General features: G+C 54.6%; 1 protein-coding gene across 1 annotated transcript in view; it reads left to right on the top strand.

Annotated features, from left to right (window-relative positions):
• SDC3 (syndecan 3) overlaps positions 1 to 11,564 on the top strand; it is a 36,023-nt gene extending 24,459 nt beyond the window's left edge. The window contains exons 4-7 of the mRNA XM_036885165.2: positions 2,303 to 2,420; positions 3,861 to 4,474; positions 6,370 to 6,661; positions 7,570 to 11,564. Of these exons, the coding sequence (XP_036741060.2) occupies positions 2,303 to 2,420; positions 3,861 to 4,474; positions 6,370 to 6,661; positions 7,570 to 7,736 (1,191 nt within the window). The 3' untranslated portion in view covers positions 7,737 to 11,564. The remainder of the gene's footprint in view (positions 1 to 2,302; positions 2,421 to 3,860; positions 4,475 to 6,369; positions 6,662 to 7,569) is intronic.
• Positions 11,565 to 27,245: the final 15,681 nt, after the last annotated feature.

The raw sequence follows: 27,245 nt of genomic DNA, 5'->3' as shown, positions 1-27,245 counted from the left end.
AGACCCAGCAATTAGTCACGGGAGCAATTACACTAATTGTTCCACTCTGTGACTCACTGGTAGCAAGTAAATACTGATTAATTCATTACTTTCAGACTCTGTGTGTGTGTGTGTGTGTGTGTGTGCATGTGGTGGTGGTGGGGGTAACAGAGTTGGGGTGGGTGGGGTGGAGGAATCTCCTGGCTCCCTGCCCTGGCCTCCTTCCCTGGCTGGCATGGGTACAGCTTTGGAGCAGGTGGTCCAGGCTGGGGTCAGGAAGCCAGGACTGGGAGCCTCCCTCGAGATCTGTATTAACTCCAGGTGGGGGCCTGCCGGGGGTGGGGCTGTGAGAGGCTGAGCATAGAAGGCCATGCCAAGCCAGTCCCTCCTCTGCTCCTACACCCTCCGTGGCTCCCCACTTTGGTCAGACAGCCTCTACCTCAGACCTGCTGAACCCTGAATTCAGTTTGCACAGTTTTCTGATGTGCAGTCAGAATGAAAAGTGACCAGCTGCTAAGATGCAGTTATCAGCCAGACACTGAAAGCCTTCTGTGATGGGGCTTCCCCAGCCTTAGCTCCAGGCTGCCCCCACTCTACCCCTGCTCCAGGAATGAGTCACTTCTTCCAACTCCGACTCTATAAGTTAACAGGCATTTCCAGAGTACCTACTTTGTGCCAGACATGGTAGGTTCCATCGAGGTATAGTGGGGGGCACAGTCACAGACCAAGTACACGCTCAAACACACACAGCTCACAAGTAGTGATAGATGTAAATTCAGAAGTACAACATGCAGATAGATCAAGGTAGGAGGGCTTCTCCACAGAAGTGACAGGAGCAGGAGCTGGCTGGCAAAAGGTTGGAGAAGGAGGGGATGGGGAGGAAGAGTGTTCTAGGCAGAGGGAACAGCATGAGTGAAAGAGGCAGAAGAGGCCAGGCATGTTCCAGGAACAGCAGGGTCCAGGATAGCTGGAATCAAATGAAGGGGTGCAGAGGAACCCTGGATGAGGCTGGGGGATGGGTGAGGCCAGGTTGCGCTTACCCACGTCTTTTGCTTATTCTGTTCCCTCTGTTGGGGATGCATTTCTTTCCCTTGTTTAAGCCCTGACTGCTAATCCTGCAGATCTGAGCACCAGGGGTCAATCTTGCCTTCCTCGGGAAAGCTCTTAGGGGGCAGGGACTGGCTGGGCTCAGTCTGGAGCCCGAGGTCAGAGATGTGGCTGGGGGTCAGACCATGCCTGCCCCTCCCAGCAGCATTGTCCTCCTGCCTTGAGTGTCCCCAGCATTCCAGTTGAGGGGGACAGTCTGGGCCCCGGAGCCCTAACAGCCAGCCTTCCCAGGTTCTGACTCTGGACAGAGTCCTGGCCCTGGGGGACACTCCTTACCCCTCCTGACCTCTGACCCACTTCGTAGTAGACATGGAAGTAACTTCCAGCTCCTGAGCTGACTCTGGGCATTGAGATACTTTTGGGGGGCTGTGGGCTGACTTCCTGCTCGGGGGGGACCCAGGGCCAGGGCTAGAGCCCTCCCTCCTTCCTCTGCCTTCTCTCCACCCACCCTTATCCGAGGTGCTTCCCTCCCAGAGCCCCAGATCTCCCCACCACGCGGTCTATCTGATGGCACTAACTGCCCTCCTTTGAGGTTTTGAGAAGTGTACTTGGGCTCCCTTATGGAGTCTGCGTCTCATCATGTCACGTGCTTTCTGTTGACCGGGGCCTAAGTTCTGTCCTCTGTGGAGTGGGGTGTACGGCTTTCCCCCCAACCCCCTTTTCCCGAGGACTCAGTGGGATCTTGTCTGTGAAAGGCCCTTAGAAAGTGGGGCCATGACCCTGGTCGCACCAAGTACGCTAGCCCTTGCTGAGCACCTGTTGCATACCAGGTGCTCAGCACTGCACACATTAGACACTGCATGTTCACAGCCCTGAAGGCAGATGGGCTTTGCTTATGAGTAAGGGGTAAACAGGCATGGAGAGACTAAGGAGCTTGCCCCAGGTCACACATTTAGGGAACCATGGAGCCAGGACTCAAACCCAGCATTCAGGCTCTCAACTGGGTCTGCCATCCAGCAGTTCTGCTCAGGGAATGAGGGAGTGACCAGGGTCCCTAGTGGTGGCTGTCAGGCAGGAAGATGGGGCTGCACCCCTGGCCCCTGGCTCGGTGGGAGGTGGTAAACAGGCCTGCCCCAGGTCTCTGTCCACGTCATGGCCACATCGGATGCTGTCCCTTTGTTGCTGCTCTGCCCGTGAGCATTAATGTTGTCCCTCTGGGCATGTCCAGGCTGCCGGCTTCAGGCGCTAAGCCCTGTGTCCCCTCTGCCCTCCCCAGGCTCAGCGCTGGCGCAGCGAGAACTTCGAGAGGCCTGTGGACCTCGAGGGCTCTGGCGACGATGACTCCTTTCCTGACGATGAGCTGGATGACCTCTACTCGGGGTCAGGCTCAGGCTGTAAGTACCTCCCCCTTCCCTTTCCCTGCACGTGAGCAGTGGCCCATCCAAAGCGCTAAGGGCAGGGAACACGCAGGCTCCTTCAGCCATGGGTCGGGGAGGAGGTCATGCAGGGGCACTCGTGGGCCTCAAGCACGAGAAGGGCCAGCCGTCCCCCCCAGGGGCAGAGCCAGGGCCCTGAGACCTCAGAGCTCCGGACCCCCAGCTCCGCACTGCTGCTGTCTCTGTGCCTCTGGACCCACGGCTTGTATCTCCCTGCAGACCTTTCTGCCTCACTGAGCACTGCTGCCCCGCAAATCCAGTTTTTAGTACTGCTCTGACTTCTCGAAGGGACTTAGTAGCCACTTCTCGGTTGTCGTGGCAAATTCTCAGCAGAGACCATTGGATGGGCTTCCTGCGGAGCCTGGGACAGCCCTGTGGCCTAGCCCTGCCTATGGCCCCACCTTGGGAAGGCCTGCAAAGTGGTGTGAGACAAGGGAGGTGCTCCCATTTCGAGTCCCAGATGTACCACTTAAAAGCTGTGCTACCTTTAGCCACTTTCTTTCTCTGAGTTTCTGTATGCTTATCTGTAAATGGTGAAAAATACGCCTTCTTCTCAGAGCTTCTGGAAGGCTTCAGCATAAGTATTCAGGGTCTGGTGCAGAGAAGGAGCTCTTAAGATGGTAGTAAAGGGGTGTGTGCTGAGATTGGGCCTAGTGAGAGGACAGTCTGGGTCTGATGGGATGGTAGGAGGTCCATGTGCCACAGAACTGGTCACCTGCAGCCCCTTGCCTCTAGTCTCCCTGCTGTCGTCTGCTCTTTCAAGCCTCTTGCAAGTTAATCTCTGTAAAGCCCATCCCTGATGGGTCATGTTTGTACTCCCAACCCTCCCCGGCTCCTGTCCGCCCCTCCTTTGCCTGCAGCAGGCCCCCTGGGAGCTGGCTGTGGCTTCTCCTTTCCTCACTGGTCCTGGCTTTGAGTCAGCCCCTGCAGGAAGGGCTCGCTCTGTCTCTTGCCTTCTGCCTGAATCCAGGGGGGAGCGCCTCATGTACCTACCACCTTGTGCACACGGTTGGTGTCCTCAGGTCCGACTCTCCCCAGAATGCCAGTCCCCTACTCCTCTCCACCTCCAGGAAGATTGTGGCCAGTAGGGTCTAAGTCTCCACTGCCTGGGTTCAGCCTGCTGGGAGGTTGGGTGGGCCGGAGTGGGCTGGAGTAGTGAGGACTGCAATAGTAAAGCCTTCTTAGAAGGGGTGATGCGCTGGAAGAGTTTCTGACCAGGCAGAGAAGAGTTGCGGAAGCCAGCTGGTAGCTTTTGACCATGCCTCCTCATTGCCCTCTTCCATCCTGGGAAAGTTGTGCAAAGAGCAAGGATTGGGAGCCCCCATCTTGATGGCTGGGACCCTCAGGCCCTCACGATTACCCAGTTCCCTAGCTCTCTCCTCTCCTGCACCCCCTCAGACTTCGAGCAGGAGTCGGGCATCGAGACAGCCATGCGGTTCAGCCCGGATGTGGCCCTGGCAGGGCCCACCACACCTGCTGTGCTGCCCACCATGGACATCCAGCCTGTGGGTACCCCGTTTGAAGAGCTCCCCTCTCAGCACCCCACCCCGCAGCCAGCCACCAGCCCCCCAGTGGTGACAGAGGTCCCAGAAGAGCCCAGCCAGAGAGCCACCACCATCTCCACTCCCATCACGACCACAGCTGCCACAACCACAGGGGCCCCTACCGTGGCCATGGGGCCTGCCACAGTGGCCCCCGCTGCCTCCAGCATCCCTGCAGCACCCCCTTCTACAGCTGTCACCTCTGTCGTAAGGACCACCAGTGTACGGAGGCTTCTGCCTCTTCCACTGACTACGGCAGCCACGGCCTGGGCCACCACCCCAGCGGCGCCCTCACCTCCCACCACAGTGGCCGTCTTGGACACAGAGGCCCCAACACCCAGGCTGGTCAGCGCGGCTACCTCCAGGCCCAGGGCCCTTCCCCGGCCAGCTACCACCCAGGAGCCTGACATTCCTGAGAAGAGCACCCTGCCGCTCGGGACCGCTGCCCCTGGACCCTCGGAGGTGGCTCAGGTGAGCGGGTTGGGGGAGGGCTGAGGGTGAGAGCAGAGGGGGTGGGGCAGGGCCTGGGGGAAGAGGATGGAGTGGGCAGGAGGTAAGGACAGGCAGCTGAGCCAGCCAGGGATGGGGAGGGCAGAGAGTCCTAAGGCTGGGGTGGGTCCCAGGATGAGGGCAGAGGTCAGAATGGATGGCGGGAGAAGGGGGACTGGGCCTGGATCCCAGGATGTTGGGACAAGACAGCCATGGGGCAGGACTGGTGACTGCGCTGTTAGTGGGGAGGGGCCGGGGCCTGTGTTCTGGTTAAGGAAACTTGGCCGCCAGCAGCCTGGCTTGGAGTCCTTCCACCAACCCTCTTTGGCCATAGGACTTCAAGAAGCCACTGATCCTTTCTATACCTGTGAAAAGGAGAAAAAAATAGAATGCAAGTCACTGTTGTGAGAATTATGTTTCCCGACATATTCAAAGTGCTTAGTGCCTGGCAATAGTAAACAAACTAAAAGTTTTGGTATTATTGTCACCATCATCCTTTGTCATCGTTATTAGTCTGAGGGCCGCTAAGAGCAGGGTTGCATGAGAGGGGTGCTCGTGGCTCACATTTGGGGGTGCTGCCTGCTGGTGGGCTCTGTGTTCAGCTCTCGCTGTGTCATCTTCCCTTGTCCCACCCCCACACCACTGGTGGCACTGCCATCATCCCCCTTCTACAGACAAGGCTACTTTCCCAAGGCTTGGCCACTGGCAATGGCAGCAGAGGCAGGATTCAAACCTGGCAGGCAGCTCCAGAGGCCAGGCCTGGGTGTGTGTTGAGGGTGTTGTGGGTGGGGGTTGAAGGGAAGAGGATGAGGGATGAAGTCAGGAAGGCTGGGGGATGGGAGCCGGGCAATGGGGGCAGCAGCCTGGTCCCTGCTGGGACGCTGGGCAAAGAGGGTGTATGCTGACATTTTTTTAGGGTGTGAAAGCCCTCTGTGATTGGCCTCACAGAGGAGGGCTCTCAGGCTGGGGGGCTGCTGTCAGGTCCACATCAGCGCCCCTGACTCCCAGCCAGTCCAGCCAGACGCAGGCCGGCCCTCGGCTCCTTGAGCAACTGGCCCAGCCTGGTGTTTCACTGGTACTTGGCCAAGCAGGAAGGTGGGGGGACGATGATGGCATGGGGACCAGTGACGGGTGCAGCCTCTGTGCGTGGCCTCTTGGCCTGGACAGCAGGCCCACCCTCTCCATGCCCACCAGTGAAGCAGCCATACCCCGGCCCCAATCCCAGCTCTGCCCCGGCCTCCACGTGGTGGGAGCCGACAAGATTCACTGCCACCGGGCTGGTTTCCTGGACCCCTGCCCCCAAGGGACATTGTACTTAGCGGTTGTGCTCTTGAACTGACCTCCAGGCTAAGGGACTCACCCCTGCCCCAGGCATGTGGACGGGGGGACCAGAGTATATAACTGCTGTATCCAGCAGTCCCCAAATAGCAACTTGATAGGACCCCACTAAAAGAGCATTACTAAGGCAGCTGGACAGAGAAGTGACAGAGGTGGGATGGGGACAGGATGTGGCCAGGTGAGAGCAGAGGCAGTGTAGTATAGGGTTAGAAACAGACTCTGGAGTTGGATAGAACTGGAATTTAGTTCTACTTCTACTGCTTACTAGCCGAGTGTCCTTGAGCAAGTAACTCACCCTCTCTGAGCCTATTTTCTATTCTATTAGGGTTAATAGTACCCGCTTCATGGGGATGTTATGAGAGTAAAATACCCATACATGCTTAGCACAGTGCCTGGCACATAGTGAGTGCTTATTAAGTGTTAGTCACACTAGGGAAGTGGAGTGGTGGTAATGGGTGTGTGTATGTGTGCGTGTGTGACTGCCCTGTGGCAGTGGGTGCTGGGGCCTGGCTCCTGGACTCATGCCACCCTCTCTACAGACCCCAACTCCAGAGTCCTTCCTGACCACGATTCGGGATGAGCCAGAGGTGCCAGTGAGTGGGGGACCCAGCGGGGACTCTGAGCTGCCGGAGGAAGAGACGACACAGCCAGACACAGCCAATGAGGTGGTGGCTGTGGGTGGGGCTGCGGCCAAGCCATCACCTCCTCCTGGGACAGTGCCCAAGGGTGCTCGCCCAGGCCCTGGCCTCCTGGACAATGCCATCGACTCGGGCAGCTCAGCTGCTCAGCTGCCTCAGAAGAGCATCCTGGAGCGGAAGGAGGTGCTTGTAGGTGAGCTTGGGGCCTGGGAGGAGCTCACGGTGAGGCGGCTAGCTGGGCCTTGGTTTGCCCTCTAGGAACCCTGGTTCCTAGGAGCCTAGTTTTTTAGGACAGGAAAGTTGGGGACTTGACCTCCAGGACCTGCCCTCTGACCTTCCTTCATCCCACGATCCATCCCTGGCTTCCTCTTCTTCAGCACCTTCAGACACCTCTTCAGACTCTGGCCTTGACCCCTGCTTCCCTGGGCCGTGCTGGTTGACCCTTCCCGGATCTTATGCCCTGGATCCTAATCTCTGACCTCATTCTTTGGCTTGACCCGCCCCTAACCTTGATGCCTGCCCTGGGGCCCTGTCGTGGCTGCATCTCCTGAAGAGGCTCTGGACTTGTGATCCAAACCCTGCTCCCCACTTAGGAGTGTGACCTCAGGCAGGTCCTTCATGCTTTGTCATGTGTAGAATGGGGATAATCATTTCCCACTTAATCTGTCTCAATGCACATCTGTTCATGTGTTATGAAGTCTTCATATGTTGTGTCAACTCTCCTGTAGTTGGGATATGTCCTAGTTTAGTGGGCAGAGCTTTTCTTCCCTAATAGTACCTAAAATACCAGAGCATCTTCGGACTGATGGGATCTTTATGTCTGACAAGGATCCTAGCATCTTCCTCATAGCACCGTATGAGGATCTGATGTATTCGTGTGTGGTAGGTGTCCAGAATGGAGCTAGGCCGCAGTGAGGCAGCCAGGCCATACATGGTGGTGTTAGATTGACTCCAATTCTGCTCCGGCTCCAGACTCAGATCTGAAACCCCCTGCCCTCTCCCTACTCTTGCGCCCACCCCCAGGGTCCCCTGCCCTCTCGCCAGGCACTGATCTGGTCCCACCCTGCCCCGGCCCCTGACCTCTGCCTTCTTCCTCCACAGCTGTGATCGTAGGCGGGGTGGTGGGTGCCCTCTTTGCTGCCTTCCTGGTCGCGCTGCTCGTCTACCGCATGAAGAAGAAGGACGAGGGCAGCTACACGCTGGAGGAGCCCAAGCAGGCCAGCGTCACGTACCAGAAGCCTGACAAGCAGGAGGAGTTCTACGCCTAGCAGAGACATGGTGCCTCCCTGTAGCCCCAGCGCCACCCCTCTGCTCGGTCCCCAGCCCAGCTGCGCCAGCCCCGGCCTGGGACTGGGTCTGGGAGGGAGCCTGGCCCCGCTTCATCTCTGCCCACCCTCCCAAGGCCTGCCCAGATCTTCCCTGAGGGGCAGTGGGTGCTGCCATCTGCCCCATACTGGGCCCTTATGAGCTCATCTTTTGTCTGCCACCACCGAGGGGCTTCAGAACCTCCTGTCAGACGCACAGGAGCAAGGAAGCTCCTGATTGGCTGGTGGAAGGAAGGGTGCGGCTTGTGATGAGCTTGAGTCCCAACCTGGCCCCACCAGGCTGGTTGGCACCGAGGGGCAGAGAGGCACTCAGGCTAGTTTCCGGGACAAGCATTTGGCAGGCTTAGCCCTCGAAGTCACTGCTCCTGCCCCAAGGCTCCATGAGAGGATGACCGCTGTCATCTGCCCATTTTGTCCTGGCCTCTCTGGGGCTGTGGGGTCCCTCTCCCCTAACCCTTGCCCAGTGCACATGCACCCATAGTTCACCTCTTTTCCAGTCAGCCCCTGAGGAACTGGCTTCCTGAGAGTCCCCTGGCAGCCACTGGTGAGGAGGATGGGGCTGCTTGGACCTCCCTCTTGCAAGTGGACTCTGCACAGACACCGTGCCCCGCACAGTCACACATACTGCCATGACAAAATCAGAGCAATCCTACCACCCAGCCAATCCAAGACAGGTCACAGACACACATTCTTCCAAAGACGCTTTTCTCATGCGTTTTCACGAATTCCCCAAATACTTAACTATAATGCAAGTCGCTAGACATTGTCCCTCGGTGGTGATGGTGTGGCCTGCCTCCCTCTCTCTCTGTCCCTCACCTCTCCCCACCACCACTCTGGCACCACACATGTTGTCTCCAGCTTTCAGGCTCACTGGGGAGGGTGGATTCAGCCAGAACAATCAGCCCATATTGGGTCACCCGAATCGCCCTGTCACACTCAGTCCCTCACGACGACACTCACATCAAGCACATTGCCACCGACCCCAGCATGTCAGATACACTCCCATATGGATGCACAATCACCCCCACACAGTCCCCCTCTCACACTGGAGTAGGACAGGTGGGCACTTGGCTTTACAGAATAAAGGGTGGTGTGGGGGGATGGCGCCACCAGCGCCCTCAGGGCATTGCATGCCTGCTGGGCCTGGCCTCCCCCACCTGCTTCCTTCCCCTCTGTAGCCTGCAGAGGGGTTGGTTTGAGGCCAGTTCCCCACCATGTGGAGCCTTGCTGAGGAGGGCACGCTGGTTCCTGGAATGTGGCCCCAGGCTATGGAGGGGGCTTGGCTCCCAGGACTACAGGCCCTGGCTGGGGAGTGGCGTGTGGTCTGGCACCTGGTCACCCTGTCTCCCCCTCCTGCTCTAAGCTAGGGGCTGCCTCTGCCTCCCAGGACACATCTCCAAAGTGCCTGTGAGGGTGGGCCTGCTGCCCAGGCCCTCTGCACCCTCTTCCCTTGGCCTCTCCAGGGTTGCCTCGGTCCCACCCGGGGCCTCCCTGGAGGCCTGTCCACTCATTTGGCCAAACAACCTGGCATTCTGGCTGCAGCTGGATGGACCTGGAGCTGGAAGCAGCCCATGCAGGCACACTGCCTCAGGTGGAGAGCTGAGGGCAGGTGGGGGAGGCGGTGTCACAGGCCCCAGCCTGCCTCCTGCTTCTGTTACCCTTGCAAGGGGGGCCACTTCCTTAGATATTTTAAATGTGGGGTCAACAAATCTCCCTTAGGGAGCGTGTGCTTGGTGGGGGCTTTGGGGCCAAGGGATGTGGTCTGAGTTGTGGTTGAATGGTGCTCACACTCCCTCCCTTCATCCACAACCCAGATTAAAGTCAAGAACCCAGGATTTATTTCTGTTCCCTTTTCAAGACACCTTAGCAACAGAGGTCTGCAGGGTTAGGGCTGGGGGTGCCGAGGCAGTGAGGGTGAGGTTCCAGGGAACTTCCCACCATCCTATTTCCAGGCTGACGCTCTACCTTTCAGACTGAAAGCCCCTCAGCAGGGTCTGGAGGCTTGTGAGGAGCCAGCTGGTCCCAGCCTTCGAAAGGGGCAGAAGTGGGGGAAGGCACCCTGGGCCCATGATCTGTTGGAGGAGACCTGGCTTCAGTCATCCCTGGAGCAGAGGGGCTGGGCGTGCCGGGGAGATCAAAGCCCCAGCCTCTCTCTATCTACTCTGCTTCCTGGTGGGCTGCTCTCTCTGGGACAGCAGCTCTGGTGAGAAGGCCTGGGCAGGACAAGGCTAAGAAGCCAGGGAGCATGGGGCAGAGAGGACCTGGACCACCCAGGGAAGCCCCAGGATGCTGGGACTGGGCTAGGAGACCCCATGGGGGTGCAGCTTCTGCCTGGAGCTGGAGCCCATGGTGGGGGCAGGGTCCCGCACAGGATGGATGACCAGGCTTTAGGCTGGCTGCAGTGGCCTGCAGGGGTCCAGCCTGGCCCCAGCAGGTCTGAATCCTCATATCCTGAGGACTGGCTTCTAACTTGGGGCTTGGGGCTTTGCCTCCTGGCACAGGCCTCTTTGTATCCTGAATTTGAGAGAAGAGGCCCAGGGCCTTATTCATAGAGCCCAGGACCTAAGACAAATGTGTAGGCTTTAACCTCATGATGTTCAACAGTCTGGCCAGCCCACTTGGGCAAGGCAACCCGAGGTGGGTTAAAAGGCTGAGCTGGTTGGAGCTCTCCTAGGTGCAATGTGGGTGTGGGGCCCTCACCTTGCCTGGGCATGGGGGTGATGTGTGCAGGGCCTGCCCAAGAAGGTTCCCTAGCCCCCTGGTGCTCTTGGGGAGGGTGTCCTGCATGGCCCTAGCATTTCCTGGAAGGACGGCCAATTCCAAAGGAGAGGGAGCTTATGCAGCTTGTAAACTTCTAGGGCCTTGGCTGCCATGGAGCATGAGGCAGGCTGAGGCCCAGGAGGTGAGGGTTGAGCCTGACCCTCCAGCTGTGTCTTTCCAGGGGGCCAGAGGGGTACCTCTCCTGAAAGGTTGGTCCCCTTGATCCCTGGAGGTGGATGGGTGGTCACCTGGGCTGGGCTGGACAGGTCTGCAGGCAGTGGCTTGGGGTGCTCAGGCCAGACCCCCCCCAGGGTTGGCAAAGCCACCTGCCCAGGCCTCCAGGACAAGGAGCAGACCCACCTCTGCCTCTCAGGGCAGGAGTGGCCGCCACCTCCTCCGTTCTCCTGGATTTCTTCGGACAGCCACCACCCTGGACTTGTTTCCCCAGGCCTCCTGTCTGTAAATAAAAGCCCGTAAACTGTGTACAGATTTATAGAGACACCAAGCTTGGGCCTTGGAGTTGCCGTCAAAGGGCTGATGGCCCCAGCATCCCCCAGGTGCCCACCTGGCAGCTCAGCACATTTGGCCCCAGCGTGGCGAATACGTGTAAATATTTTTCGTAGGCAGCGAGGCTCCAGAGAGCCCCCTGAAGACACTGACCCTGTGCGTCCTTTCTCTTGTACAGGCCCTCCAAGCACCTGGCCTGGGGTTGGAGGGAGTTTGTCCTTCCCTCTGCCAGGCCTTCCCCGCCCTTTCTCTTCCCCATAACCTGATTATTAACCATACCTGTCCTGAGTTCATGGCCAAAACTCTCAATAATGAGACGCGGAGGAAAAAGGCTGGAGAAAGACCAGGGCGCCGGCCGGCTGTGGCTGTTCACATGTCCCAGCCAGGGAAGGAACCGCTCCGGTTTCTGTGTTTGTTTCTTGTTTGTTTGTTTTTGTTTGTTTTTTTAACACTTCCCATGCTGTGCCCATTTATAAGAGGAAATAAAATAAAACTGAAATGATGTAGTGTGGCCAGAGTGTGAGATGAAGATGGAGGTCATTTGTGGGGGAGCAGCCCACTGCCCCCCTTGAACCTCAGCCACCTTCCCTTTTGAAGGAAATTGAGATCCAAGCAAGGAAAATTGACCAACAGCCCCTCGTGGGAACTGTTGTGGTAAAAGGTGCTGTTGGTTGAGAGCATTCAGGAAGCCACGAAGCTGGATGTGGTGAGGCCCAGTGGCGCTGCAGCTGGGTGGGGGCCGGCTGTGGTGGCAGTGGGGGCCTGTGGTCCACCCCCAGAGGAAGAATCGTGGTTTCAGGCCACAAAGAGAACCTTGGGACTGCAGGGTACTGGCATTGGACCTGTGAGGCAGTGTGGCTGTGGGGTCTGATAGGCCTGGTTTCAAGCCCAGGTCCACTTCCTAGCTCTGACTCAAGAAGCTACTTGGCCTCTCTGAGCCTCAAGTTTTTCACCTGTAAAATGGGATAACAATGAACATGCCCTAAGTGGACTGTGGCAAGGATTACGGGAGGAGGAATACTTAGCGCAGTGCCTGGCACAGTGGGCCTGGCACAGTCGGCTTCAGCTCCCAGGGTTTTCAGGGAGGATGCTGGAACAACAGAGCCCTGGGATGGGAGGAGTTCCATGGTCTGAACCACGGACTGATGCCTAGATCCCAAGGTGGTACAGCTTGCGGGGCCTGAGAGCCAGCCCTGGGCCCCTCCGTGTGGAAACCCCTCTTCAGGGCCTCAGTAGGACATGCGCCTGCACCTGCTTGCACGCCTCTGTGGCAGAGCTTGGTGCATCCTGGGGACTCTGCCTGTTGAGAAGTCCTTTGTTTGTAGCCAAAATCTGCCTCCAGTGTTTCCCTTTTCTGGTCCTCAGTCTCTCGGTGCCACACCAGGTCTGCCCCCACCATGGGATAGCCCCTTGGCATGTGGGTATGGTCATGGGCTTCCCTTCTCCAAGGGAAACCCCTCCGTGTCCCACAAATATTTCCTCTGTAAATTTAGTCCTCTTAAAATGTAATACACAGGGTCCTGATGGCTCCCAGGTGGGTTGGAGTCAAAGGCCCCGGAATTTGGTATGAGATCCTGCCCACCCCTTTCCCACTCCACTAAGCTTCCTTGAGTGCCACTCTGTGCCGGGCCCTGTGCTTGGAACGAGATGAGAGGTCACCGAGGCAGACCCAGACCCTGCCCCCTGAGCACTTACAGACAACACCCAGAGTCTCATGACTGAATACTGGTCTGGGGTGGGTGTCCCTCTTCCTTGGCCACCACCTCCAAGCCCCACCACCCAGGCATGCCCCTACTGCCAGACAGTTCAGGGACAGAGCCCGGGTCCTCGGTCCTCACCGTGGGACCTTAGGCAACTTTGCCCTGACAGCCTCAGGCTGCACAGCTGTGAGATGGGATGCAGGCGCCAGCCTGGCCACTGGGGGTTCTAACAGGACTGGGTACCGGGCAGAGGCGCACTGTGATGTGAGGGCTCCGTCTGATGCCGTTCAAGGGCCAGCTCTCGACATGGCTCCTCCTCCAGGAAGCTTTTAGAGGGTAATCCCCTGCTCCTCTGAGTCCCTGTAGCCTCTAGTTATCTCCCCTCCTGCAGGGCTCCATCACCTTCTCATTTGAATTCTAGTGATGTGCATCCACATTTTATTCTCAAGAATAAAGAGTAGAAAGAGTATGATACTGGGGTCTAGAGCACCCAGCTGTGTGTACTTGGGCACAATGTTCTACCTCTTTGAGCTCATTTGTCTGCTATTTGGAGTCTGTTGTGAGGGTTAAATGAGATAATATGTTGAAAGCAACTAGCCTGAGGCTTGGATGAAAGTCAAGAGCTGGACTTCAGTCCCTCTCTTTGTCGTGTCAGTGTTTTAGCAGGCAGGCATTTTTCAAACCCCAGCTCTGCTACTGCCCAGTTATGTGACTGTGGCGAGTTATTTGAACTCTCAGTGCTCAGTTTCCTCAGCTGTAAAATGGGGACAATAAAAGTATTGCCTCAAATGCATGGCACTTAGAACCATTCCTGGCATAGAGTAGGCGCCAAATGACTGTGGGCTATTATGGTTACTGTTGATACTGTCATCCTTATTGTTGTCATCATTTGCTGGGCCAGCCTGCTGCCCATTGAATGAGTAAATGGCCCTGAATCTGGGTAGAAATCAAAATTTTGTGGCAGTTCTGGTGTGAACGATGCCTTAGGCTTAGGCTCATCAGAGTCAAGGCCAATGTCTGTGCACCGGACACAAGGGCCGCACAGATGGGCTGGGCACTGCTGGGAGCTGGAGCATCTCTCTTGGCCCCTTGGCTCAAGGGATGGCAGCAAACAGAGAGGGAGGGAGGAAGAATAGCTGATTGTTTCCTGCAGCCTGAGAGGCCACAGTGCTGCCTGCCTAAGATGCTCCGAGAACAGAGTGTGCTCAGCTTCTGAGGGCCGCCCACCGTGTCTCTGCTGGCTGGAGGGTGGACTGGGGCAGACCCAGGTCCAGGTTTACCACTGCCAGCACTGCAGGCCTCATCTGCACTCAGGAAGGCAGGAGGCTGGGCCTGATGTGGGAGTGGGGGAATTAGGGCTGGAGAGCACACAGCAAAAGCCATGGGATGATAAGGGCTCTTCTCACATTATCTCATCTTAGCCTCATGCAGGTCTGGCCTCCTGGCCAGTGGACACTGAGGCTGAGAGCAGAAACCCAAGGTGCAGTGGCATTCCAGTCTGGGTTTCTGCCTGAAGTCAGAGTTTTTTCAATTCCACCCTCCTGTCCCTTCCCAGGACCATTAGCTACTGTGTGAGCATGGGCAGGTTACTAAGCTTCTCTGAACCTTGATTATGTCATCAGGAAGAACAGAAGCAGCAGGGTATTAAATGGCTCAAAAGATACACTAACACATGACATTTGTGGGCTGCCTCCCAACTGTTGGTGTCCATTCACAGACGGTATCTCATTTAGTTCCTGAAGAGAATGGTTACCACCACATTATGGATGAAGACATTGACCCTATGAACAAAATCCACACTGTGGGTCCTTCTACAGGACAAACAGCCCAGCTTCTGAGATGGGGATAAAAAGAAGACATGGAGAGGGAATTTATAGATATATTTAAAAGGCATGTTAACAATCAATGTGGGAACTTGATTTGTATCCTGATTCAAACAAATTAAAGAAAAAATGAATTATGAGACAAGTGGAAATTTGAACACTGAGTATTTGTTATAAAGGAATCATTGTCGGTGTTCTTAGATGTGATAATAGCCCTGTAATTAATGTTTTTTAAAAAAAGGTCCAACGCTTTATACAGACTGAAATATTAGCAGATGAAGTGATAGGATGTCTGGGTTTGGCTTACAAATATGTATGGGGAGGAGTCGGGAGAACAGAGGAAGTAAGACGGGACTTGAGATGATGATTGTAGAAGCTGAGTAATGGGTGCATAGGTTCATATTCTATCTCCTCTACGTTTAAATTTTGAGTTCTCCATAATAAAACGTTTAAAAAGAAGAAACTGATTACAGCGGGGCCTGAGGATTTGCTAGGGGTTGCACGCCTAGTAAACGCAGAGCTGGGTCTTCTGATTCCAAGCCCAGGCCCCCTGCCCCGGCCCCGGCCCTGCTGTGGACTCCTGCAGTGTCGTATTTCCTCCCGCCTAACGTCGTCCACTTCCAGATGGCCAGCACCTTCATTGGCTGCCTTCCCTCCCCTTTTTCTCTTGTGAATGAATGGCTCTAATGAAAGAATTCACAGAAACTTGTGATGATTGACATGGTGTCAGCTATCGCCCTCCTCCAGAGGTGTTTGCATTTTGCCAGAGAGCGCAATGGAAATGGCCCCTCCCACGTGGGCGGGGTACCAGGGCTTCTCAGGGAATTCTTGGCCTTGCTTATTGTTCACATCAGTCCTGGGAGGGGGGCCTCATTGGGGGTTTCTCCTCCCACTTAGAAGGACATTGGATTTGGTCACTTTCTCCCCATTTTCAAGGCGCTGGCCAAGTCTAGATCTTTATCATGCCTCCCTGGAAATACTGAAATAGACTCTTGCCAGCCACAGCAGGCTGTAAGGAAAGGGCATGGCCTTCGGCATGGGCACTCAGCTCTTCACTAGCCTCCGCAAGTTCCTGCCAGGTTGTCCCGGGGAAGCCACTTTGCACCTGAGACTGGGCTTCCTGCTCTGTATAATGGGCACAGCGAGGACTCCTACAGACATTTGTGGGGATCCAAAGAGGAGGCAGGTCAGCACAATGACACACAGCAGGTAACAGCAGCGGTCTCCACAGTAATAACTGCAACAACAAATGGACTGCACTTACCATGTGCCAGACATGTCCTAAGCACTTTTTAAATACGTGTGGCATTTAGAATAGTAAATGCCTGGAACATGGTAAGTACTATATAGGTATTTATAGAATAAAACAGCTTTGCATGTATGAGCTTATTTATGCTAGGGACTGAATTGACTCCCACCCAAAATTCATATATTGCACCCTTAGGCCCCAAGTGATTGTATTTGGAGATGGGGTTTTTAAGGAGGCAGTTAAATGAGGTCATAATGGTGGGGCCTTGGGAAAATAAACCAATGGGATTAGTGTCCCTTACTTTTTAAGAGGAGACACCAGAGGGCTCGGTCATTCTGCATGTGCAGAGGAGAGGCCCTGTGAACGCGCAGTGAGGGCAGCCATCGGCAAGCCTGGAAGGGCGCTCTCACGAGCGGCCGTCCACGTCGGCACCTTGCTCTTGGCCTTGCAGCTCCCAGAACCGTGAGGAAACAAATGTCTGTTGTTTAAGCCAGTAAACCCTGTCTACAGTATTCGGTTATGGCAGCTCAAGCAGACTAATGCATTTGATATTTACAAAAGCCCTGAGACATAGTAGGTACTCTTACTATGCTCGTGTTTATAGCTGGAGAAACTGAGGTATAGACGCCAAGAAGGCTGCGGGTGTAAGCTAAAAATACAGTCCACCTTGGCTCCCCTCCCCACTTCTCCTGGCAAACTCCTATGGGTACCTCAAAGCCCTATTTCGACATCACTCCTGAGGCAGCATTAGTCACTGGGGCTGGTAAGGGAAGGAAGAGAGGCCAGAAGGAAATAATTAGCCTGGAAAGCAGAGGACTGAGAGAAGAGAGAGCCTGATGGAGGCCATGGTTGAGCAGGGTGGGGAGCAAGTGAATCTGATGGGGGACTGGAGACCTGAGAGAGCCCCTGGGTCAGCTGTGGGGAAGGGTGTGGAGGGGAAAGTTCCTGGTCCTTCTTCCCACCACAGATGCCTCTGTCTTGTGGCCTGTCTTCCAAGGCCCAGTTCAGCCTCCAGCTTCTTGAGGTTAGCTGTGTGGTGTACAGTTAGAAACAGACAGGGGCCACACCGTCTGTCCCAGTCTGAATCCTGGCTCTTCTGCTTATTGGCTAAGTAACACATAATTCATAAGTTATTTAACCTTTTGTGCTTCAGTTCCCTTATGGGGAAAAAATGGGAATAATCATAGTACCTATCTTATAGAATGGTCCTCATGTTTAATTAATACATGGTATGGAGAAAATGCTTCCTGAATATTAGCTAATAACGTCATCTGGGTTTAACTCCACTTCATGCTGCTCTCTCTTCCTCTGAATTCCAGTGGGCTTAAGTATAAACCCAACAGTCCAACCCAACAGTCATAATAATAATGACAATGAACCTTCTTTATTGAACACTTACTATTTTAGGCCTGGTCCTTTTTATACAGTGTTCCATTTAGATGTCATCATAGCCCAATGATGTAGATACTATTAATTTTTAAAATGCCCATTTTAGATGAGAAAACAGAGGCCTCTTCAAAGTGTGTCTAAAATTATGTAGCTAGCACATGGTAGAATGAGAATTCAAACTAGGCAATCTGATCAGTAGCCCATATGATTCTTTCTAGTTTGTTTATTACCCAATACTGATAGATGGCAGAATTCAGTGATGCCAGGTGATACAAGTACATACAAAGCTTCTGGGAGTCTGAAGGAGGGGACAGTGAACTTTGAGGCTTCCCGGAGGAAGAAATATTTGAGTTTTGAGGGTTACGTTGGAGTTCTCAGTGAAAAGAAGTGGGGAAATACTTCTTAAATGAGGGGGAAAGAATGATAAAAGCACCCAGGGTAGTCGGAGACAGATGAAAGTCAAGTGAGGCTGGGGCTGGGTTCACACGGTGGTGAGGGCAGGAGGACAGCGTGGCCTGGGTCAGAGAAGGTCTTGAAGGTCATGTTAAATGGCTTGGAGTTTACCTTTTAAGTAATGGGGGATGTCACGGAGCTATTTGCGGAGCGATGTGGTCAGACTTGTGGTTTGTAAACATGGCTATGGTAGCCTATAGGGAAGTAGGTGAGAATTTGGTGGCAGGACAATCAATTTCCCTACCAGATTATAAGTTCCTTGTGGGCAGTGACAGGCCATGTCTTTTCCTCTGATTTTCCCATAACATCTAGTAGGGGCGGAGCATCCAGTAGCAGCTGGTGCCCAGCAAATGCCTGCTGTATGAAATCCATGCATGCATGCAGGTGGATTTTAGTAGCACCCAGAGCAGGCCCCCTGGCGCTGTCCATGGTACTCTTTACACGCTAAAGCTTCAAACCCCAGTGGGCTCCCTAGTGGCAGCTTGGTGTGTGTGTGAAATGAGGTGGGGGAAGGGACCTTCAACAGCTGTGTCTTGGGATCAAGGCAGGGTCCCAGCGGCTCCAGCCTCAGAAGGACGGCTTGGGTCCCCATGTAGTCAGGGAGGCAAAATCCCCACTTTATCTGGTCAAGCCTTAGCCTTAGTGCATGCATCTGAGGTGGGAAATGAAGTCAGACAGAAAGGTTGGGACAGAGATGGGAGTGGTTTTGAAAGACATGGAAAACCAAGATCTATAGAAAGAGAGTGACAAGGTCACATTTGTGTCCCAGAGAGATTACTCCAGTGATAGCAGGGAGGATGGAGAGGAAAAGAAACTGGTATCTATGAGCTATGAGCACCCAATGCCATGGAACAGGACTGAGGAGAGGGGAGATCAGTGAGGGTTAGAGTAACCAGGAAGGTCTTCCTGGAGGAGGTGGCACTTGAGCTGACCTTTGGAGGATGCACAGATGGGGATGGAGGGGGCTATGCCAGTCAGGGCAACAGCACGATCAAAGGTAGAGAGGTCAGAACAGGAAAAGAGGGAAGAGATGTCTGTATTTTTGTTCTTTTCCTCCCCACCTCCTTGCTGTAGACCTTCTGAAAGGGGAGGGGGCCTGCTCTGGAACTGAACTCAGCTTCATTTCTGGGTGTCTGACTGAGGGAGGGGGTGGCTGGGTGCAGCCTCAAAAGGTCCTTGCATTGTGTGTGAGGCTGGGCCAGGGCAGCGGAGGCGGATCCATGGTGCCCTTTGTCTGAGAGTCACCCACTAAGCACTCTGGCGGCCTCCACAGTTCTTGCTGTGGACTCAAGGTCATGTCATAGAGACAGGTTGTTCTGCCTCAGCTGGCTCTGATGTCATAGCCAAAGATGGGGGCAGGGGCAGGGGGTGGACACTGGTGGTCTTCAAGGCTGGCTGAGGGCTGTCTCTTGCCCTTGAGGCTCAATGAATCATCAATTCATGCAATCCTTTAACACAATGATTCACAGACTGCTGAATAGAATCATAACAGACCCCATGGGAATCAGAATTCTGTAGAATAACAGAATCTTAAAAATCATAGACTTTTAATATCTTCCTTTGAGGACTGTGGTGAGCATAAAATGAAATGCCACCTGGCAAGCACATGGAACATTCCAGGAGTGTTGGAAATGCTTCTTCAGTGCCAGCTATTGTCTCTGTTTTGGGGAAACTTAGGTCCAGGGAGGTGATGTGACTCGTCCAGGGACACACAGCTAGGAAGTGGAGGCACAGAATTGCAGTGTCCTGGAGGGAACCCAGTGCCTGGCAAGTGGGAAGTGCTTACTGAGTATCCACTCATTGTTATGATGTAAGGCTCAGTCATTCTGAGCCATTATTATTAGTGGTCAGCAAGAGGTTGGAAAGTGAGCAGTTGTGTGTGTGAGTGCCCGGGTGTGTGTAATGATGTTTATTAAAAGCAGACCCTGCAGCCCAGAGTTGAGCTGTGTGCCCAGAATAGCTGCTTCTCCCGGCGGCCTCCCGGGAGACTGGAGTGTAATGACTGTTTACGGAGCCCCCTGCCAGGCAGAGATGAGAGGCACTGAGGAGCCAGCTTCTGAGCCAGGCAGCGGCTGGGAGCCAGTGTTATTATATTAATGAGCATCAGGGTGATGATTACCATTAACGAGATTATTCACCAGGCGGCCTCCCCCCTCACCTTCCCTCTTCCTCTCTGTCTTGGGGGAAGAAGAAAGGATTCCCTGGTCCAGGCGTGGTGTTGAGCCCATTACATCCTTGTCTGGCTGCATCTCTCCATGCCCCCGAGGTTAGGCATACTTTGCAGAGGAGAAAACTGAGGCTCCATGAGGGTGAATGGGGTCCCCTCAGGCCTGTGAGCTGGGAACAGATATGTTTTCATTGTCCCTTTCTGTTATCTGCCAACATTTACAAGGGAGCAAGCCCAGGTTGGCACTGGGCATGGATTAACCCTTCAAATCTTCATGTCAACTGCATGAGGAAGGCACTACTATTATCCTCCTCAAAGGGGGGAAACTGAGGCAGAGGGCAGTTCAATAACTTGCCATCCATGTCTCCGTGTCTTCTGCCTCCAGTGGGCCTCTCTCCTCCTGGCAGTCTTCATGAAGTGTGGTTCCTAGGCCCTTCGTTGTTCTCTAGGTAGCAGACCGAGCTGAGCTGAGGGCTCTGTCACTGGGCCTTGTGGGTAGTTTTTGCCTTGTCCCTTGTCCCCACCAGCCCCTCAGTCAGGCTTACTACTGGACACAGCCTCTTGGTGTCACCTACCCACTTATGCCACAAACATTATGCTGACCTTTCTTGGAACCCAAGTGTTAACCCCTTTGGACATACTCCTAGAGGTCAGGTTCACTCACTTACCTTTCCCCGGCCAGCTCCTGTGTGTCAAGCCCTGTGCCAGGCTCTCGGGACACACACTCATGGAGTTTTCAGTCTTTGAACAAATCAGTGCAGGGCATATTAGTTAATGACAGCTGGGCTGAGTGCTGCCCCGAAGGGCAGGGCAGGGGCCTGTGGCGTGTGGCCTGGGCCTGCCATGGGAGGGGCTGCCCTTGTCTGGGGGCAGCAGTGCTGCAGGAGTGAAGGGTAGGTCAGGGCAGGCCTCAGGAAGTGGCATGTAAGCTGAGACATAAGGCTGAGCAGCAGTTAGATGGTCAGAGGGTGCGGAGACCATTTTGGGTAGAGGGAAGGGCATATGTGGAGGCGAGAGCCCGAGGGAAGCCTGGCCTGCCGAATCAGCCCAGCATCAATGCAGGTGCCTCCCGGGTTCAGCCATCACTCCATCAATAACCATTCACCAACTCAAGAGCTCTAAGTTAGACAGTTCACTCTCTCATTCGTTCCTTTATTCTATATTCCCGGGTGTCCATCCCATTTCAGGCTTGGCATTGGGTAGGACACAGAATTGAATCAGTTGTGGTCCCTCCCCTGGACCTGCTCCAAATCTAGGGCGAGAGACAGACTCTTGCTCACAACCATGTGATCAATGGACACTGAGACCCATAATCCAGGCTGGGGTGGTGGTGGTCAGGGAAGGCTTCCCAGACTTGGAGGTAGAAAAGGATAGGTGGGCAAAGGTGCACAGCACATGTGAAGGTACCAAGCCCCAGAACAAGGCTGGCTATGAAGGACCCTGAATGGCAGGCTGTAGCAGAGTCTGTGGCTGTGTGGCTGGCCCCTAATAGCCATTCTCCCTTCTTTCCCAATTAATGAGACATGGTTGCTTGGAAAATAGACTACATTTCCCAGCCTTCCTTGCATGGGGGGGGCATGCGATTAATGTGGCCAATAGGGTACAAGCAAAAGTATTTCAGCCAGTTTCAGGGTTGTTCCCTTAAGGGTAGTACCCATTCCTCAACCTTTCCCCTCCCCATTAGCTGGAAGGTAAATGTGGTCCCATCTGGAATGTGTGAATGAAGGCAACAGCCCAGGAAGGATGGAGCAACAAGCTGGAAGGAACCTGGGTCCATGATGCCAAGGAGCACCAGCCACTGGACAGTTAATGTGTGAATTATTATATATAAGTGGCAGATAAACTTTGTTCTTTTTTAAGCCAGTGTTATTTGGTGTCCCTGCCTTAGAAGCCAAATCTACCTCCTAGCTAGTAGCCAGGGTAAAGGCTATTTTCCCCTAAGGCACACAGAGTGGTCAGAGTTGTGTGTGAAGGGGAGTGACATTGTCAGATTTGCATTTTTGGCAGATTTGGCTGCAGAGCACAGGATGGGGTGGAGGAGAGGGAGAGAGACGGCAGGCAGGAAGACCAGGGAGGGGTTGATACCTTAGAACGGGCAGAGGTTCCCAGGCTTGACCGCCAGCAAGCCTGCTCTATTCATCCCTGCTAACAGGGAGCTTCTCATTCAGGCCTGGACACCAGTTCTGGGAAATCTGGCCTGCAGCTGCCATGGGAGCCCCCGGACAGCTCCTTCAGGGGGCTGAGGTGGGGAGGCAGGGGGTTTGGGAGGGTGCATGTGGGGCAGAGCCCATGATGGGGAGGCCTGGGTGGGAGCTGGTGACGAGGCAGGGACAGAAGGGACTGTGCTCGTCAGCGCCCCTCTCGCTGCGGGTGGCAGAAGCCCAGGCAGAACCATGACAAGCGCACTCAGCTGACTTTCCTCCCGGAGAAGGACGCACCGGGGTCAGAGACTCAAGCAGAGTTGTCGGGCTGTCTGTCCCCCCACTTTGCCTTTCTTGTTGGGCTCATTTCTTTCCACGCCAGCCATCCTTTCTCATGCTGGGCAGGAGGTGGAAGGTCCTCCTTTCCGCTCACGGCGCTGGGGACTGCGAGCCTCCCTCCTCTAGCAGCCGCGTGTACATCCCGGGGCGCGAGACCGACCGGCGCGCTGGGATCGCGCCGCCCACATGGAGTTGGGGAGAGGAAATTCTCCCAGGGAAGCGGACTGTTTTCCTTTTCTTTTCCTTCCATTTTCCTCTACCATGTAACCTGGAAACTGGGGGCAGGATTTCCGGGTGGAAAACACCATTCAGTAATGGCTGCAGACATGGAGTAGGGAGGGGACTGAAGGGGGGATGCAGGACAATGACGGGTGAGGAGGGCGGTTTAGGTGGGAGCGAGGCCTGCAGGGGGTTCAGGGATGAGGTGATGGGCATTTGAAGTACCGTCTTTCTTCACCCCTCCCCCAGCAGTGAGCACACTCCAAAACGCACCCCCACCCGCCTCTTCCTGTCTCTGGACTCCTGGTGTCTTACATAACTGTTAGGAAAGAACCTATTAAACAAATGGATTGAGATGCAAGGCTCCTCTTTTAACGAAACTCTGCCACCTCCTCTGGGAAGCCCTCCTTGGCCTCACCCCAGTCTGCCACGGCTGGTGGCTCTTACCTCCGGGCCCTGTGCTCCTCCTTTTGCCTTCTATCTGGGCACAGCTCACCCTGTGCTGCAGTGAGGGACCCAATATGTTTGTTCCCCTAGGCTGTGAGCCTTTGGAAGGCCCATCTCTGTCCTGTCTTGGCACCCTACCCTCCAGGCTTTGGTGCTGCCAGCTCTTGCTCTTGGGTGTCTGCATGTGTCCCTGTGTGAAGATGTGTGTCTGTGGTCATGGCTGCATCTATGTATATATGATATACCTATGTGCATGTGAGACTGTGGCTGGGTAGTGGGCCTCTGGGGTGGTTTATACGGGTATTTTGTGTGTCTATCTCAGCATGGCGTTTATATAGGAGGGTCTGGGGTACTCTCCCTTCCGGGGCTTGGTAAACTTGAGATGTACACACACAAATACACACACAGACACATACAGAGGTACAGATACACATGCACAGAGACACACACACAGGCCTGTCTGGAGGCTTACCATGGCCCTGCCCAGGACTGGCTTTGCCAGGAGTACCCTCAGAAGGAAGGCTGGTAGCCCTTGTCCCAGACAGAATGGCTGGAACAGGTTCTGGGGCTTCCCCTCCCCAGATGGGACACTTTCCGGTGCCCAAGTCATGGCTGGGAGCCAGCGCCGCCTTCTGACTTCCATTTCCACCCGTGTGGCCACACCCCTGACAGCAGGTCAGTGGGAAGGCCCTGCAGGCCAGTAGTTCCGGCAAACACAGATGGTGATGGGGCTTCAGAAGAGGAATTCCCACCTGATTGTCTCTCCTTTCAGGCAACATGCCTTGAGTACCAGAGTCTCCAGTTACAACATCTTAGAACCACCATGACAGGCTTGTGTGTTATTGTACCTACAGATGCAGGGCCTAAGTCAGCTGCTGTGGGGTGAACACATATGGGTGGAGAAAGAAGGGGAATGGCTCTTCATTTATTAGGTGGACCCTGACGTACCCAAGAGGTTTATTCACTGCACTTTCCCCAGTTTCTGGCACATAGTAGATGCTCAATAAATGCATGTGTAATGAATTAATGAAGGGAGCTACTATTAGCTTTATCTTACAGACATGGAAACTGAGGTTCAGAGAGGCAGTTTGGTCAAGGCTGCATAACAGCCAAGTGGCAGAGACAGGATTTGAACCAAAGAGCTGTCAGAGTAGCAAGCACCAGCTGGCCTCACTGTGCATCCAGGTTTACTCAAACTGGCCTGAGTAAACTGAGCTCACGGCCTGGGACCCTGGTGTTCGACTACGCACAGCTTCACTACTTGTTCTAAGTCTCAGGTTCCTTATCTGTATAATGGTTTTGATGATAGAATATCAGGTATGAAGCCACAGTTAGCTCATACGAAATGCAACTTTCATCATTGACCTGTTGCCATCTTATCAGGTGTAGTGAAAGGGAATCTCAGTCATTTGAGGCTCCCTGCGTGGGGGTGTGTCTAGGTAGGGAAGAGGGCAGAAGAGACTTCACTGCGGCAGCCCTGGGACTGGGGCATGCCCTCTGGGTTGTTGGTACCCCAGACTGGCTCCCACTGAGATGCCCTCCTCCCTGCCTGGCCTTTGAAGTCAGCTCTCAGATGTCAGAGTTCACTGTCCCTTATTCCCATCCCAAGACATCCAGCCCCCACTCTCACTCAGCCCCTGCTGGGTGCACAGGGCTTGTTCTGGGTGTGTGTTCCAAGTCCAGCTCCAATTCTTACCTAGAAAGTCTATTAACCTCAGTTTTTTTCTTCATAAAATGGGGACAATAATAACCCCTTGCTAATAGGGTTGCTTGTCAGGGTAAAGACATTAATCCATATCGACTGCTTGGAACAGCCCCACAGTGCGTCATGACTGCTCAGTAAGGGTTAATGTATCTAGTACTGTTACCTGACCTGTGCCAGGAGGCTTGGCTCAGGACATCAGTGGGGGTGGGACCCCCTTGTCTCGGGTCACCTCTCTGTCTGCCCTTTCCTTCAGACTAATCAGGGCAGACAGGGCCACCTGGGCTGGGGACCTTTCCTGGTGAGGATGCAGCATGTTGGGGACTGTGCACATGCAGGGGTGGAGAGGCCGCATGCCCTTCTGCCCCCAGCTGGCGGCAGCTTTCCTTCTGGAGACGGTCTCCTGGGCCTCCCTGCCGCCCAGCCAGCCTGCACTGCTGGAGGGAGGGTTTCTGTGGTACCAGCCTGAGTCTGTCCCCACTCTGCCCCGACACCCTCCTGGGCTCCCCCTCACCCCCCGGTTCCCATCCACATGCCTTAGTTTGGCCTTCAGTGTCCCTGCAACCAGGCCTAACCTGACTCCTACCTTACCTCCCACTGCTCTGTGCTCTGTGTGCATCTGTGCCTCGACTCGCTCCCTCCTTCCAGATGCCACAGCTTCGCTTGTGCTGTTTCCCCACTTGGACTGTCTCCTCCAGCCTCTCCTTTGAGATCCACCTGCACTGCTGAGTCTCAGGCCTGAGGTGAGGTGTGCATCCAGGACCAGGCTGGCTCAGCAGCGGGAAGGATGGAGACGGGGGTCCAGGCAGATGGCCTCCCCACAGGAAGCCGCTGAGGGAAGGTTGCAGTGAGGCCGAGAGGAGGATGAGGCAGGCAGGTGGCTGGTGGGCCTGAACCAGGGTCTGCTGTTTGGGAGGCTGGAAAGCTGTATAGTAAAGAGAGTTGGACCCACTGTATTCAAGTCCAGCTTCTCTCTAGCTGGTGACCTCAGGCGAGTTACTTAATCTCTCTGAACTTCTGTTTCTGCCTTTGTAAAGGGTAATGGAAGTTGCTACCTCATAGGAAAGCCATGAGGATGGAGTGGTCTGACATTCATTAGGGCACAGACAGTGCCTGGCATACAGTAAGTGCTCAGTAGGTGTTGGCTTTTATTGTTAGTTCAGCCACTGGGAGTTTGACAGGCACAAGTCAGGAGTTCAGGCCCCCAGAGGGAAGATGGACATTTGAAGATGGAGATGGCAACTGGAGTGGTGCTGGGACCATCAAGGAACAGCGAGGATTGCTGGCAACTGTGAGAAGCGAAAAGCTGGGAGAAGGCCCTGGGACATGCTCTCCCCCGGAGCCCCCAAGAAGGAGCCAGCTCTGACGACAACTTAATTTCAGACTCTTGGCTTCCAGACCTATGAGAGAATAAATATCTGTTGTTTTAAGCCACCAAGTTTGTGGTAATTTGTTTACAGCAGTCCTAGGAAGCGAATACAGCCCATTTCACAGATGAGGAAACTGAAGCTCAGAGAGGTTAAGTCACCAGTCCAAGGCACACAGCTGGTAAATACCACTGTCAGAGTTTGAACCTGGGGCTCCCTTGCTCCAAAGCCCCTGCTCCTGGCCAGTGGCATGTCGGCCTGGCCACTTTGTAATGTGGTTATTTGCCCTACATTCCACCGCATGGGTCACTGCATGTCCAGGGACAGGTCAAGGAGCTGCATGCTAAAGGCAAACAAGGGGGTACAGCAGGAGACCTAAGCCTTGTGCCCAAGGGAACCAGCCCAGGGAGGCGACAATAGCCTGGGAGTCATATTGTAGGTCACCAGGCCACTGAAGGGTCAGATTCCAGGCTCTCTCATGTTCAGGGTGTCTGTGGACTCGGGTTTTAAAGCCAGCTAAATTCTCTCCAGCCTTGTGACCTTGGGCAAGTGACCTCCCCTCCCTTAACCAGTTTTCTCATCTGGGAAATGGGCATGAGACTCTCAGGGCCGGAGGCAGCAGAGAGCACTGTGGACAAAGGGACATTGTTGCTGGGGCTCCCCTCACCCATGCGGATGACGCAGGGAAGGTCGCCTCGGCGACAGTTTTGGACAAGCAGTCCTGGATTCCCTCTGGGAAACAGGAAGTCTATGCGGCCCAGGTCACCGCCCTGGCCACAGGAAACCCACTGACTGTCTCTCCCTCCCAGTCCACGAAGGGATTTGCTGTCCTGTCAACAGCCCAGCCCAGTTTCTGAGAGCAACTCTCAGGGCTGTTGGGGCCAAGGCAGTGTCCAATTAATTGCTTATTTGCTATAATTAGTTGCTAAGGCTCAGAGAGGGGAGGGGACCTACTCTATGTCACACAGCACCCAGGGACTGGCAGAAATAGAACTCAGGGCTCATGATTCTCAGAAACTCAGCAGCAGTGTTAGTAATGAATTTTGGCTTCTGACCTTCTGTCAGATTCCTCTGTGTGCCTTACATGCTCTAGCCCACTTAGTCCTCACAGCCCTATGGGGTAAACACCATGACTGTCCCAAGTTTATAGATGGAGAAACTGAGGCACAGGGCTGCCGCATACCCTGCC

Source organism: Manis pentadactyla, chromosome 4, assembly GCF_030020395.1.
Source record: "Manis pentadactyla isolate mManPen7 chromosome 4, mManPen7.hap1, whole genome shotgun sequence".
Taxonomy (NCBI): Eukaryota; Metazoa; Chordata; class Mammalia; order Pholidota; family Manidae; genus Manis; species Manis pentadactyla.
This window is presented reverse-complemented; position numbering and strand designations above follow the sequence as displayed.